The sequence below is a fragment of the Chaetura pelagica genome, unplaced genomic scaffold (assembly GCF_000747805.2).
Source record: "Chaetura pelagica isolate M959 unplaced genomic scaffold, ChaPel_1.0 scaffold1099, whole genome shotgun sequence".
Classification (NCBI taxonomy): Eukaryota; Metazoa; Chordata; class Aves; order Apodiformes; family Apodidae; genus Chaetura; species Chaetura pelagica.
Window position 1 is genome coordinate 34812 of NW_009954629.1, and position 16541 is coordinate 51352.

The 16541-nt window shown below is 38.8% G+C and overlaps 1 protein-coding gene across 1 annotated transcript in view; it reads left to right on the plus strand.

The window, feature by feature from the left end:
• Positions 1-16541, plus strand: part of LOC104395825 (guanine nucleotide-binding protein G(q) subunit alpha-like) — a 27957-nt gene that overhangs the window by 7600 nt on the left and 3816 nt on the right. The window contains exon 2 of the mRNA XM_010005570.1: positions 5107-5261. Coding sequence (XP_010003872.1) covers positions 5107-5261 — 155 coding nt within the window. The remainder of the gene's footprint in view (positions 1-5106; positions 5262-16541) is intronic.

Below are 16541 nucleotides of genomic sequence, written 5' to 3' on the forward strand. Positions count from 1 at the left end.
AGGCGGCTTCCGTACTGCAGCAGGGGGGCAGACAGGGAGCCGCAGGCCTGCAGAACTTGCCCTCTTTTATAGATCAGAAATTACTGTTCGAATTAGGTACCACTGTTCAAATGAGCCGATTAGCACTGGCCAGGTACGTGCTCTGTCAGAGGCAGCCTTTAACCTATTGTCTATTTTTCTGCCAGTTATCATAACCCTTATGCTCTTTCCTTGTTGTGGACTTATCTGGTAGAGCAAGAGGTCTGTTCCAGTCTGTCCTTGGCTAAATCAGTAAAAAGACGCCACTCTTGCTCTGCTGGCTTGAAAGGCATTTTGTTTAGTCTTATTTGGGGGGGAGAGAAGATGGACCGTTACCCACAACTGCCCACAGAATATCCTCTTTAAAGAAGAAATTTCCTTTCCTATCTCTTTCTCCTTGTTGCCATCACATTTTTATGGCACGTACAACAGGAGAACGTACTGAGTAGCAGTATTTTCTGTTATATTAATAAAAGTAGATTTGATGTGAATTAAGGCCACTTACAGAAGATTGCAGGGCACTTTTCAGCATACAAAGCCTGTATTGGGTAACACAGCCTTTTGAACCAACTATCATTCATCAAATACATATGGTAGTTGGATTTCCATTATGGTCTGATATGAAGGCAAGGAGAAAAATGTAAGGATCTTGGTAAGACCCTTAAGTAATCTATTTAATTTATTTGGTTCATGTAGAGATAGTAATTTCTAGAGTGTTCAATCACTATTTATTGGCTAGAAGTATTAGTGCCAGACCCAAAATACTGTTAGTCATAGAGATGAAAAAGGTTTTGGTAGGCTTAAAGGTTGGTATCAGTCAACCACTATGCTTTATTTATTTATTTTTTGTAAATCAAAGGCTTTGCTCACAGCAATGAAGTTATAGGGACTTATGGCATTTACAGTATATCAGCACTGATGGACAGCGTTCAAGGGCTCCTGTGAATCTAGTAGGTTAAATGGGGAAAAAACAAACAGTGAGATCTCTGATAATATTGAGAGACTTACTAGAAATGTATGCTTGCCTCAGTTTAATGAAACTGCTTGTTAAGTCTTTGGATTGAACAGGGCTCTGAAGAATCTGATCTAGTTGAAGATATCCCTGCTCATTGCAGGGGGTTAGACTAGATGACCTTTAAAGGTCCTTTCCAACCCAAACTATTTTACGATTCTATGATCTCTAATTAAATTTTTGTTTCCTCCTCAAGAGACCACATTTTAAAAACATTTTATACTTTTTTCTTCACTGATGGATCTTGTAAATATCATGCACAGAGCCCACTTATCAGAGTTGAAACAGTATGTGTGACCCTCATAATACAGCAATATTTGTGACAGCAGGAAGCCGAGACAGCTTCTGCAGAGCAGCAGCCACAGAAGTGTGCATAGGTAGAGCCTTATTTTCTTATCCAGTTTTTTGTTTTTCATGTGTAGAATTTTTCCCCCCCACTATTATACTGGAGCTTTGCACTGACTCTCAGGAGCAGACACTGAAAACATTTCTTTTTGCTGCTTAAATTAAACAGAGGGTGACCTACAAAGAGCAAAATACTTCCTGACCTATTTTTCTGAATGAAAATACTTATTTGCCAGGTCAAAAAAGTAATTATGATCATTTTCTTATTCAGGGGGAGTTGAAAGCTCACTGAAGAAAACATAAATCTTTATAATAACATCACTTGGTACTGAGTCAGGTCAATAGTTTTGTTGACTTTTTTCAATATAATCCTCTCTTGTTCCTTAAGGTGATTTAATGGTATCTTCTCTTTTGACTTGCAGATTATTTTGCTAACTATCTAGTTCAATCTTAATTTGCATTAAAACTGTAATTCCAGTTCAAAACGTTTGTGTGTGTGTGTGGTAGCTGTATGCTGATTTCTTAAGCAGTTGTCTTTTTCTGATAGTACTTAAGAACAGAGTAGATAGATCCTATTAATATGCTTCTTTCTGGATAGTAGAATTTAACAAACAGCCTGTCTTTTCTGCATCAACACTTTCCCTAAATTAACTTGATTACTTTATCTCCCAGATTTTCTGGTAAACTGCTCTGGGCATTTGTGAAAGAATCATTAGGGGGGTAGATACAGAACAGTTTTGGCTAAGTAGAACCTTTTGACTCCAGGACATTTGATAGAATATATCAGTATTTCAGTGTTGACTTTGTCCCAAGGTCTTCAGCTTCTTGTTGCATCTTCAAGTATCTCCAGAGTATATTGCACAGAGTGATTAAGCAATTTAGTATAGATGTCTTGCTATACTAATAATGAGAATACATAGTTTTCTCAATAGACTGTTGTCACATTTTTACCCTTTTTATTCAGTTCCCAAAAGCATCTTCCAAATTTAATTTAATCTAAATTCATTCCAAAAAGCTCAATTTTGCTTTCCTTCACATAGATTTAACACTCACTGAAAACAGGGACTTAGTAGAAACATAATACAAACAAACAAACCTCACAAAACTGTTTTCATGACTAATGTTCTATTTTATAGGGACCATGTCCAGTTTTGGCTAACATCTTGAGAGGATACTCCATTTATGCTTTGCCAAATAAATAAACCTTCCCAAATGATTGTTAAATAACAGCCTTTCCCTGTCAATACCGATCAGTTAGTAAACAGAATTAATCACTTTAAAATACATGTTAATTTGGTTAAGTCAGAGTATGGATCAGTTTTGCACACACCAGGCAACACAGGAAGAAGCTTTCAAGCTCTTGCTAATAAGAAAGATGTGGGTTTATTTGGTTTTCTTCCTCCTTCCTAATGATGGAAGTTGGCATGTATTTCAGAACAGTAGTTGCCTGAAGCCATGAAAGACAAGTCATCAATGCTTTGCTGTCCTTCTTTAAATGAGCTCTGTTTGGTGTCTGATTTGACAGAGCAGAAATAAGGTATGTTTCTAGCAATGAAAAAATTTTGACTAATTTATAAAGAAGCTACCACTTTTTTATGTCAAACATAACATAAAACTTTAATCTCCCTCAAGGCACATTTCAAATAGTTACTCATCGTGTATATAATGTTTATGGTTTCTCTGGAGAAAATAATGTTGGGTTACTATCTTTAAAAGTACCAAATTCATTCTTCCGTAACCCTGTTCAGGATAAGTTTTTAATCCGAGATTAAATTTTACCATTTATTTAGTCCTGCCAGTTCTTTACTCTAGACACATGCTTGCATAAAGGAATTAGGGAAAGCACCCAAAAGAAGTAAGCGATCAGATACTATGTAGCTTTACATGCCTGGGATAACTCTGAAGCTAATTTTCTGAGTTTATTTTCAAAAAATGAGGTAATTTGTTTAGAAAGACGATAATTTTGGTTAGAAAACACGCAAATGCAACCATTTAAGTTTGATGCAATTTTTTAGAGGAAAATCCCCATTAGAATAATTCATTATTTTCAAAGGGACCCTCCCAATCCTGATATTTTTAGAAATATCAGTTTGAAATTATTGCTTTCTTTGCTATGTGTTAATCAGCAGGGGACACTCTTTTTCTTTGAAAATAAATTTTAGCCTCTTCTCTAGATATTATGGGCAGTGAAGCTTCTGCGGTGCCTTTGTTTAGGCAATTGAGTGGGGATTGCTGAATTTCTGAACTGTCTGAATCAACTGATTGTAACTTCTACTCTACAAAGAGGCATACAGTTTTTTCAGTTCTAGCTATCTATCCATGAAGCCAAGCAAAGCTGTTATTCCTCTGATCCTTAAAAACAACTCTTCCGCAAGATTCATTCAGGAATTGTACAGGAGAGAGGCTCAGGAGGTGTTCTGTGCATGTGCATGCTTCTTAAGTGAGAATTCACAGACTTTTTTATTTTAAAATGCACTCACTATTTTATTGCAACAGTTGACTGAAACAGTGGATTCTTTGGGATTTGTCAAGTACGGCCACTTATTTCACCTAAAAATGGAACGAAAACTCAAGTGTGTTAATGTTTGCATAATGCCAACTATATAAAAATAATATTGCAGAAAAAATTACCATTATTTACAGTACTAATATTGAACACCATTCTTCAGAACCAAGTGCTAGGACATGATCTTGCTATAAAGCTCTTAAATCCCATGATGCATGTAAAATAGAAGAAGGATTACTTTTAATTTAAAACAAAAACAAAAACAAAAACAAAGCAGTAATTCCTCCTACCTTTTTGTGAAGTTACTGTAGAGATGTAGAGAAATTGACAATTCAACCTATTATGAACCCCTATTGGTTTCCAAATAATTTTTCAAATTTTTAAATTATTTTTTTTCTTCCTGTGAGCAAAGCAGATGAAAGATGTGCTTCAGGAAGGATTGGTCCTTGTCTTGACCCATGAGCTTTTTGTTAGATTTTCTCCTTCCTATCCCACAGTGGGGGGAGGAGTGACCGATAGGATGCATAGTTCTTTGTTGTCGGCTGGACCTAAACCACCACAGTGTGTAAGCAGGATAAATTACTTTAAAAAGAGCGTATCCAGTCCTTTCTGTATGCATTTGCCTAATTTAAAATACAGAGAGGCTTGTGTCCTTGCTTAAATGTGTCTAGTGTGAAATGCAGACTAGATTTGAGAATAGAAATGCTTGGATTTTTTGCCTGATTAAGTTTTCATCTGTTATTTTTCTCTCTCACTGTATGTACATATAAATTAATCTCTTTAAAAGACAAATTTCCTCCTCATTTTTTCTGGTCCCATCAGTCTAACTCTGCCAAGTTGGTTATCTGGTTATAATTTAAAAAGCAGGTGTATTATATGCCCTAAAATTGTACCTGAAAAATGAAAGCATTCTTTAAAATTGTCTTAATTAAATATAAATTTTAATGTGAACATTTTATCTATTTTGGCTAAATAATACTGAATTAGGATAAGCTTATTCTGAAATAAGGGCCCATATACACATTATTAATTCACCTTCTCTCATATTATACCTATTACTTTTTTTCTTAATTTAAACACACCTTATCATCATTCATTCATAACCTCACATTGGTGAGATGGCTAGTCTGGAAAATTCTACCTGTTAATCACATTCACTGTATATGAACTATTTGTAAACATAGCAAATGAAGTAAATTTTATTGTTTTATTTGTTTCAAATTAGGCTCATGCACAGTTAGTTCGAGAAGTCGATGTAGAGAAGGTGTCAACTTTTGAGAACCCTTATGTAGATGCAATAAGAAGTTTATGGAATGACCCTGGAATCCAGGAATGTTATGATAGACGGCGAGAATATCAGTTATCGGATTCAACTAAATAGTAAGTATATAGAGGTTACAAACAACTGTATCTAATTTTCTGTGCTTTCAAACAAAGTAACTCTTACTTTTTCTCTTTTTATATTTTTGTGCATATACATGTACAGGGGTTTTTTTTGTGTGTGTGTACAAGTATCTGTGTTTGCATACATATTCAGCAGAAACATAATAACTTGAATGCAAAGGCTACTCTAAGGAAAGTAGTGTATCTAGTATTATGTGTGTGTGCTTGTTTCCCAAAACATAAGCCTATGATAATTTGAAATCTTACATTGTTTTACTAGGGAAGTGCAATCAAGGGTAGACCTCCATGCAATTAATAAAAATTATAATAGAATCATCAAGGTTGGAAAAGACCTTCAAGTCCAACCATCCACCCTACAACTCCTAACCACTAAACCATCTCCCCAAACACCACGTCTACTCATTTTTTTAACACCTCCAGGGATGGTGCCTCTACCACCTCCCTGGACAGCCTGTTCCAATGCCTCACCACTCTTTCTGTGAAGAAATTTTTCCTAATGTCCAATCTGAACCTCCCCTGTTGCAACTTGACCCCATTTCCTCTTGTCCTATTGCTAGTCACTAGGAAGAAGAGGCCAACACCCACCTCACTACAACCTCCTCTCGAGTAGTCTTAGAGAACAATGTGATCTCCCCTCAGCCTCCTCTTCTCCAGGCTGAATGGCCCCAGCTCCCTCAGCCTCTGCTCATAGGGCCGGTTCTCAAGACCCCTAAATCAGCATAGTTGCACCCTTCTCTGCACTCTCTCCAGCACCTCAATGTCCTTCTTATACTGTGGCGCCCAAAACTGCACACAGTACTTGAGGTGCGGCCTCACCAAGGCCAAGTAGAGTGGCAGGATCACCTCCCTGGTCCTGCTGGTCACACTATTCCTGATGCAGGCCAGGATGGTGTTGGCCTTCTTGACCACCTGGGCACACTGTTGGCTCATGTTCAGCCGGTTGTCAATCAACATCCCCAGGTCCCTCTGCTGGGCAGCTCTCCAGCCACTCCTCCCCAAGCCCGTAGCACTGCCCCAGGACATCTATTTTCCCAGTTTTTTCTCTTTTCTTTCCCTTTTTCCTTTTCTCTTTTGTGTTCTTGGTGATGAAGTAAATAGTACCAAGCAAGTGTTCTTGTATTTTGTTCAACTGCCTTTCTTTTGTACAAAGAAGACCTAATCTTGAAATAATATGGCTGCCAAGAAGGCAAACACAACTGAAAATAGACTTCAATTTGTAAAGGGTGGAAAAAAAAGCATTTTAAGTTAAATCCTATTTGTTATAGATCAACAATAAAAATGCATATGTAACAAAATTGGTCTTGAATGGTATGCATGTGCTCTCTTGCGGCAGGATTCTGATAAAATAACAATGAACATTGAACAATTTAACATTGAACCCTGAGGACTGTCTAAATGTTGGCTCCAAGAAATTCAGTTGCTCTGGTAACATTTTTCATCTGTTTTTTTTAAAAAAAGGTTATGGTAGAGGAGGATGACCTTTCGGTGTTGTCCACTAGAAAAAGAATTGGCATACTTGGATATTAAAGCTTCCATGACCTCCAGTGTAACTTTTAAATTAGCTATGAAAATTAATCTGATTACATCATTCTAGTTTCCATGTCAGTTTGGCATGAAAGGAAGCCTCTCATTGAGGAAAGTACAGAAGAAACTGAAAGGCACCATAAAGGTCCCAGAAGTCTGGGGTGAGGTTTATCTGCATAGTATTCTGGGGGCCCTTATCTAGCACATCCCTTTATACATGACTGAGTCAAGGCAAGCTTTAAAATATATCTTGCTGATACAATTTAGGCAGCTAGAGAGCTACTAGTGCATGAATTAGGTCTGCTCGGATTTGCTCCGATGCTGTTATTACCACACCACTTTTCAGCCCCACATACAGGGTTCCTGTTGCCCTATGCAATCTGTTCTCCTGTAGAGCTGGTTACCTACCCAGTCTATCACTTTTATCATTTGTATATGCATATTTTGGTGCACAGCGGTGCAGCGTGCAGTAAAATCTCTCTTGTATTGTATGGATTCTCAGTGTCCCCAAATATACAATATCGTGATTGATTTTTCAGTGGTAAGAAAGCTAAAAAGAATAGGAAATTACATATAAGTTATAACCTTTAGGGAACATAAGTGGTAAAAGAAAATTTTAGAAACAAATTAGGCTGACTATACTGTCTGATTGTTTTCATTTTGCAATGAATAGCAAACATAAGTAGAAGGCGAAACCGAGCTTTTCTTATACCTTAAATTTCTTATATTTGTAGGTCCTAATTTTGCTTCCACGATAAATATAATACTGATTTCAAAACTGAGATCAATATATATATTTTAATGGTTGTCTTACAGGAATACAATAAAATTAGTAAGTCTACAAAGTAGGAAATAAGCATCAGATACTTCAGATCAGATTGTACTGAATATCTTAGTTTGGACCTAGTTTTAATGAAATTATCACTATAGTAAATCTTTGGGTAGTATTAAAATAGTATAGCTCATTAAGGAGCTATAGAAACAAAATTTTCATAATTTTCTTTCAAAAGTTAAATGTACTAGTTGAATGATTATTTTTAAAGCTCAACATATGTAACTAAGAAAATTATTTGTTGCAGATTTGTAGATTTTAATTATAATAGATTATAGTTCATTTTGTGGAGTTCTGCAAAAATTGTTTTAGAACAAGTAATAAAACATTAGAATTATGAATCACTATATATGAGTCTGTATGTGAGCCTCTGATATAATTATGCTTGCAAGTAGAGTTTCTTTACATAAGTCCCGGAAAAGCAATTAGCAGAAACCAAATAAACATAATTTAAAAAATACAGTCCACATGTTTAGGGATAAAACATCTAAACACAATTTGCTAGCTTTAAGTCCCTATATCACAAAGCAGCAAAACATAATGCTTGACATTTACTACTGGGATTCACAAAGCACTTAAAAGGAAGTAAGCATCCAGTGCTCACTGATTTGGTGAGACTTCAGTAATTTGGCCTGACTTAATATATAAAACAAACCAAATAATTTGTTGTCCAACAGATCTCTTGTATATGTTTTCAAGCATGTGTCAATCTCATGCTGCTTCTTCCTTCATCCCTTGCATGAGTCTCTCCTTTAGTCTCAGATTTTTCCCCCAGCATTTTTACAGTAGTAGTATTTTTAATCTGTTTCTTTTGTTACTTTTCCCCCCCTCATCATTAGTACTTGCCTTTCTAAATCTTTCTCTGTTTTGTTTCTGCTGTTTCTAAAGTCTGTTGCTAGCTACTAATATATCCTGTAAGTTTCTATACTTTCACTTTCTGTCATATTTTGACCTGCTTTGTCATTCTTAGCAACACTTTTGACGTTTTAAATCCACTGAAAGAATACATCAGATAGATGCATATTTACCAGAAGAGATGAGTGTCTAAGAAAGTAAGTTTCCTGAAAGACAGGAGTTGATTTGAACCTCATGGTAGCTCAGCAAATACATTCCATTCTCTCCCCTTACCATTGGATTCACCAATGGTTGGATGTTCATATTGCTTTTTTAAGTAATTTATAGACTTGTATCTGTCAAGAGCACATCATATAAATAGACATTATTCATTTCCTATATAGATTACTGGGTGACTTGCCCACTTATCACTAAACCACTTCCCTTGATGGCTTCAAAGATAGCATTCACAGTGTGAGACAGATGTAAACCAACACCACAGTGTGGATAGCCTGAAATAATAGCTGTGAGAGATGAGATATTTATATATACTCTACAGACCTTAACCTAAATAGAAACAAGTTACCAGTCAACAGTCTGATTATATTGTGGTTTTTTGAAGTCTAAAGGGAAGAGAAGCAACAGCCAAGAAGAGACAGTTGTTAGAAGTAACAGTTCACATTTGCATTACAACTTGCAGAATTTGGGCTATAACTAGAGTTTGTGGAGACTCGTCACCATAAGAAGCATTTTGAATGTAACCAGAAAACTTCCCATAATCTTACTAAAAAGCTTCACCTTCGCTAGCCCTATTAGATGGAAGAATCATGTCATTGTGTACCTTGTACCAAAGGCATCTGGTTGTTACACAAGCACTGAGGATATTTTTTTTAGTTTCTCTTCCCTGTGTTTAATAACACTTCAGATAATTAAATATAATTCTCCCCTAAGTTCCTACTCCACTTTATCTATGCCAGTCAGTATTTAATGCATTTGTTTTAGTCATACAAACAGAGAATCCTTCAGACTCGTTTCTGTATTTGCCATCAACTTTAAAAAGGAAGCCATATAAAATTAAATTGTTATTGTATGTTAATATGGTCTGCATATATCTTTGATAGCGTGAGCTGAGTTAGCTAGACAGTTAATGCAGAAAAGCAGGGGTTCCAATACTTTCCTTAGTAATAAAAAGTGAGGAAGAGCTCCAGGGTGCAACTCCCAGGACACCTTCAGCATATCACTGAATATTAACAGGGAATGAAAGAGATCAATACTGATTATGTCTTCACATTAAACTTCATGTGTCATCTTTTGAAAAATTCTTGTATTAACCATAGTGCTTTGGTCAGCTAGTAATTTTTGTATTATAGTATTCTACCAGCGTTTGAAGTACATTCTACTGAACAATTAATTTCTTTATACCTATCCTTAAAAAGTAACATTTTGCTTCCATGTTCCACTTCAAAAGTGGATGCATTTCAGTGGAGTTGATTGTATGCTAAATAAAATGTGATTAGGAACCCACAAGGAGAAATATCAATATATGCACCTAAGTTATTACTACAACACTTTGTTAGCTGCTATTGCCTCTGGTGATCAGAACATAAATTCTTCCATTTCATAGAACTATAGGGAATTATTTGGGTACCCCATGTTTGTGTAATTTTGTTGCAGGTGTTTATAAAAAGAAGACACTCATTATGCTGCTAACATCACTGGGATAGTAAATTATGAACAACTATCTGTAAAAGCAGTTATCTGTCTGATGCAATGTCACAGTTTTAGCCAATAACCAGGTGACGTATGCCTATGTTATTCCCCCACTACCCTCCCAGGGGAAGTTAAAAAGGAGAATAAAGGAAAGAGACTTTAGGGTTGGAAAAAAACAACTAGAAGAGGTTTAATGAAGTAGCAATAATAATGGTGAATTGCAAATATATACAAATATGTAAATACAGAACCCACATTCTTCAGTTGGTAATTACTTCTCAACCAAAAAAGTCCCAAACTGGACTTGGCAGCAGATGGGGGTGCCTAAGTCCAGGATCCCAGCAACAGTCCACAAAAGCCTTGGAGCAGCTAAGCTAGTCCTACTAAGAGAAGCAGTGGAAGGCAACCTGCCTTGATAAAGGATATTCTTATCCAACGAGAAAACAAAATTCAGGAGCAGCAGGAGAGATGACAAAAAAACCAAAACAAAAGAAAGACCAATCTAACCAATAGATGAGCCAAAGGCTCTTTTTGGAGCCATTTGATACTGAGCACGATGAGAAGGAATACTGTGATTGGTCCAGTTGGGTCACCTGACCCGTCCTCACCTCTCCATAGGCACAGCTGCTCCCTGCCCCCCCTCATTATAACTGCTACATCAACAGGTTGATGGTAGGATCCCAGAAGGTCAATATAGCCATAGGCAATTTTTGTCCTGGTACTCTTAAACCAGGACATGTGAGAACCAAATTCTCATAGACTTGATTTATTCTCCAGAGAGATTCTGAAAATGCAAGCAATACATTTTACACTTAGCTGTGTTCACAGCTTGTGTTACTGCATTGGAAATTCATTCCATTTACTGTACTGTATCTTACCAAAGAGGATGATTGTCTCAGTTAGCCTGGCAAGAGACACAGGAAAAAATCCTACTGCAACTACTTGAACATTTTGCTTATGTGGAGTTGTGAGATAAAGTTGTATGTATATTTCAAAAGTGCATAAAACGCCCCTTCCTTTTTAGAGCTTATTGTGTTACAGCACATGGTAAAATTACTGCTTGTTTTGAGTAGTCTCACGGGTCAATTCAGTTATTTGCAAAAAGAAAAGTAAAATAACTCCCCCCACCAAGCAACACCAACAACCCAGTAAGGGTAGCTGCATCCAATTTCAGAAGAAACAGGCCCCAAAGGACAGAAATATAACAAATTGGATTAACCAAAGCTTACAACTAAGGCTACTTAATCAGACTATTTTGTGGTTTGGTTGGATTTTTTTTAAGTTGAACTGTCAGTGTTCATATATAAGACAGACCATTTTGTACATGGTCATACCCATGAAGTATCGTAACTTTCAGGAAAAAATATTTTTACATTAAACCTAACAGCTTTAGCATTGAAAATATGTAAATGTTTACTGTTATTATAATATCTGGAGAAAGTCAGTGATGCTGTGTCTATCTTTACATGTAGTTTAAAACACCAAATCCATCTGTGCATGGAATGTTATTCGTAGGCCTTGTAGCTGTGGTTGTAAAATCATTTAGGTTGGAAAAGACCTTTAAGTTTCAGTCCAACAGTAAACCTCACAGTACCAAGTCCACCACTAAACCATGTCCCTAAGCTACACATCTACCTCCAGGAATGGTAACTCAACTGCTTCCCTGGGTAGCCTGTTACAAGGCTTCACAACCCTTTTGGTGAAGAATTTTTTCCTAATATCCAGTCTAAATTTCCCCTGGCTTAACTTGAGGTAATTTTCTGTCATCTTCCTTTTAGGGAGTTGTAGAAAGCGATAAGGTCTCCCTTGAGTCTCCTTTTCTCCAGACTAAACAATCCCAGTTCCTTCAGCTGCTCCTCATAAGACTTCTTGTACTCTAGACCCTTCACCAGCTTCATTGCTCTTCTCTGGATGCACTCCAGAACCACAATATCTTGCTTGTAGTGAGGGGCCCAAAACTAAAAACAGTATTCGAAGTGTGGCCTCACCAGTGCTGAGTACAAGGGGGTGATTGCTTCCCTAGTCCTGCTGGCCACACTATTTCTGATACGAGCCAGGATGCTGTTGGCCACCTGGCCACACTGCCAGCTCATATTCAGGTGACTGTCAACCAACATCTCCAGGTCCTTTTCCACGGTGCAACTTTTCAGCCATTCATCCCCAAGCCTGTAGTGCTGCATGGGGTTGTTGCGACCCAAGTTCAGGACATGGCACTTAGCCTTGTTGAACCTCATATAATTGGCCTTGGCCCATCAATCCAGCCTGTTCAGATCCCTCTGTAGAGCCTGTCTACCCTCAAGCAGATCAACACTCCCACCCAACTTGGTGTTGTCTGCAAAATTCCTCAGAGTGCACTTGATCCCCTCATCCAGATCATTAATAAAGACATTAAAGAGAGCTGGCCCCAATACTGAGCCCTGGGGAACACCACTTGTGACCAGCCACCAACTGGATTTAACTCCATTCACCACAACTCTTTGTTGAAAACGTTTCAAAATGTCACTTATAGACAGTAAATTTAGATAAGTTTTCATGGTCTGCTTAGACACACACAAGTCTATGGGGCGAGATGGTATCCACCCAATGGTACTGAGAGAGCTGGTGGAAATGCTCACCAAGTCACTTTCCATCATCTATCAGCAGTTCTGGCTAACCGGGGAGGTCCCAGTTGACTAGAGGTTGGCAAACATGACCCCCATCTACAAGAAGGGCCAGAAGGGGGATCTGGGGAACTACAGGTCTGTCAGTCTGACCTTGGTGCCAGGAAAGGTTATGGAAATAATCATCTTGAGTGAGCTGAGCTCTCTTAATGTCTTTATCAACGATCAGGTGATCTTTAGCATGTCTTTATCAATGAGCAGGCAGCTCTGCTCATGGAGCTCTGTTTTTTGCAAGGAAACTAGGGGAATTTCTAGGGGAATTGAATGCATGATACATACAATTTGTAACACATGCTAGCTGATTAATCTCACACCTTCATTGTGCTTAGCTATCAGAGGTGTAGCTCTGCAACTGTTTTCTATTTTTTCATTATTAGATAAAGGCAACTCAATCAAATCTGAGAAACAAAAAATTCATTATAATATAAAGGCACCTGAATGAAAAGAGATATTTTCTAAAAGTAATGTTTAATGAAAAAACATCAAACCACAATTTTTAAAAGTGAAGTTCAGGACTGTGACCTGATACAAGCTGTTTGAAATACATTTGATTTTCAAGCATATATGTTTTATATAAGCATATAAGTTTTCTTTTTACTACATGTGTAAGAAAGAGAACTTGAGCAGAACTGAATGATGAGGAAAAGATGATAGAATCACAGAATCTTAGGGGTTGGAAGGGACCTCGAAAGATCACCTAGTCCAACCCCCCCTGCCAGAGCAGGGTCACCTAGAGTACATCACACAGGAATGGTCCAGGTGGGTTTTGAATGTCTCCAGTGAAGGAGACTCCACAACCTCTCTGGGCAGCCTGTTCCAGTGCTCTGTCACTCTCACAGTAAAAAAAAATTTTTGGATATTCACCTTGAACCTCCTATGCTCCAATTTGCATCCATTACCCCTTGTCCTATCACTGGTCATCACTGAGAAAAGCCTAACTCCATCTTCCTGACACTCACCCCTTACATATTTGTAAACATTGATGAGGTCACCCCTCAGTCTCCTTTTCTCCAAGCTAAAGAGACCCAGCTCCCTCAGCCTCTCCTCATAAGGGAGATGTGCCACTCCCTTAATCATCTTTGTAGCTCTGCGCTGGACTCTTTCAAGCAGTTCCCTGTCCTTCTTGAACTGAGGGGCCCAGAACTGGACACAATACTCCAGATGCGGCCTCACCAATGCAGAATAGAGGGGGAGGAGAACCTCTCTTGACCTACTAACCACACCCTTTCTAATGCACCCCAGGATGCCATTGGCCTTCTTGGCCACAAGGGCACATTGCTGGCTCATGGTCATCCTCCTGTCTACCAGGACCCCCAGGTCTCTTTCACCTACACTACTCTCCAGCAGTTCAGCCCCCAACCTGTACTGGGACATGGTGTTGTTCTTCCCCAAATGTAAAACTCTGCACTTCCCCTTGTTGAATTTCATCATGTTTCTCCCCGCCCAACTCTCCAACCTATCTAAGTCTCTCTGAATGGCAGCACAGCCTTCTGGTGTGTCAGCCACTCCTCCCAGCTTAGTGTCATCAGCAAACTTGCTGAGGGTACATTCTATACCCTCATCCAGGTCGTTGATGAAGATGTTGAACAACACCGGTCCCAGTACCGACCCCTGTGGGACTCCACTAGTCACACACCTCCAACCAGATTCTGCCCCATTGACTACAACTCTCTGACTCCTTCCTTTCAACCAGTTCCTAATCCACCTCACTTCCTGATCACCAAACCCATACCTGATCAACTTTTCTACAAGGATGCTGTGGGAGACGGTGTCAAATGCTTTACTGAAATCAAGATAAACCACATCTACCGCTCTACCATCATCTATCCACCTAGTAATTTCCTCATAGAAGGCTATGAGGTTAGTCAAACATGATTTACCCTTGATAAAACCATGCTGACTGCTCTTGATGACCCCCATGTCCTTGATGTGCCTGGAGATAGTGACAAGAACAAGTTGTTCCATCACCTTTCCAGGGATGGAGGTGAGGCTGACCGGTCTATAGTTACCCGGGTCCTCCTTCTTGCCCTTCTTGTAGACTGGAGTGACATTTGCTATCCTCCAGTCCTCAGGCACCTCACCTGTTGCCCATGACTTACTGAAGATGATGGAGAGTGGCCTAGCAATGACCTCCGCCAGCTCCCTCAGCACCCTTGGGTGCATTCCATCTGGACCCATTGATTTATGGATGTCCAGATTACTCAACTGATCCCTAACCCAATCCTCATCTACCATGTCAAACTCTTCCTCTATCTTGACTTCTTCTGGGGCTATATGAATCTGGGGCTCATAGGGAGACCCTGCAGGAGTGAAGACAGAGGCAAAGAAGGCATTCAGCACCTCTGCCTTCTTTATATCCTCTGTCACCAGGGCTCCCACCTCATTCCTCAATGGGCCAATATTGCCTCTACTGCTAGTTTTGCTAGCTATGTATTTGAAAAAGCCCTTTCTATTATCCTTAACCTGACTTGCAAGGTTAAGTTCCAAGGAGGCCTTAGCTTTCCTAATTGCCTCCCTACATCCTCTGACAACAGTCCTATATTCCTCCCACGTGACCAGCCCCTCCTTCCATGATCTGTAGATTTTCCTTTTCCACTTAAGTTTGCCCAGTAGTTCCTTCTTTAACCATGCAGGTCTCCTAGCACCCTTACTAGATTTCCTAACCATTGGGACACTCTGATCCTGTGCTTGCAAGAAGTGGTCCTTGAATGTTGACCAGCTATCTTGAGCTCCTTTATTTTCTAGCACCCTGTCCCATGGGATTTCCCTTAATAGATGATTGAGGAGACCAAAGTTTGCCCTGTGGAAGTCCAGGGTTCTGGTCCTGCTGGGTATTTTGTTCCTTCCACACAGGATATGTACTCATATAAAATCTGTTTTGTTGTGATTACATCAGCTCAGTTAAGATTTTATTAGCATTTAAATTCTATCACCATGCCTTACAAATTAGGTAGTTAATATTGTACAAACAAGGCAAACAAATAATTATCTTACTGTATTGCTTAATAATCTACCTGGTCTTCTGACATTTTTCAAAAAGAATTTTCAGCTTCAGTACAATACATTTTTTTTCTACTATGTTCTTGTTTGTTACACAGTTGTCAGGCTTTTCACTCTCAGTCTATCCTTCTTTCTCTCTTTCTTTACCTTTCTTCTTTTAGATTCTGTAGTATTGCTACATTAAAAGAGAAAGCAAGGAGACTTGCTATTAAGGGGAAGAAATTCAAAGTAGAGTGAAAAGTCATAGCAGTACTGTGAATAATTAGAATGCAATGCTCCTCCTCCTATCTGCAGTATGTACTTGTTTCCACCATTGTAAGCACATAGCGCTTACCCTGGCAGGTCAGAGGCAGTGTGATATGCTCAATTTGCCAGGCCTCCCCATACCTGTACTTGGACCACCTCCTCTCATACCACAAAGGTTTCAACCGTTTTGCCTGCTTAATTGCAGCGCATGGTTCACAGTTGTGGATCATCTCCACAGTAGTGTCCTTGGTTAAGTCCACCCCTCGGTCACGAGCCCATTTGTATGTTGCATCTCTGCCCTGATGTGTCATGGGCCCATTGAGCCAGAACGAGTTTATCCTTGTGTTCCCAGTCTTAAGTCTATTTGGAACACTTGAGCAGCCTCATCTGCTCGTTGGTTGTGTCCATGTTCCTCAGTGGCTCGACTCAGAGGCACGTGTGCATCTACAT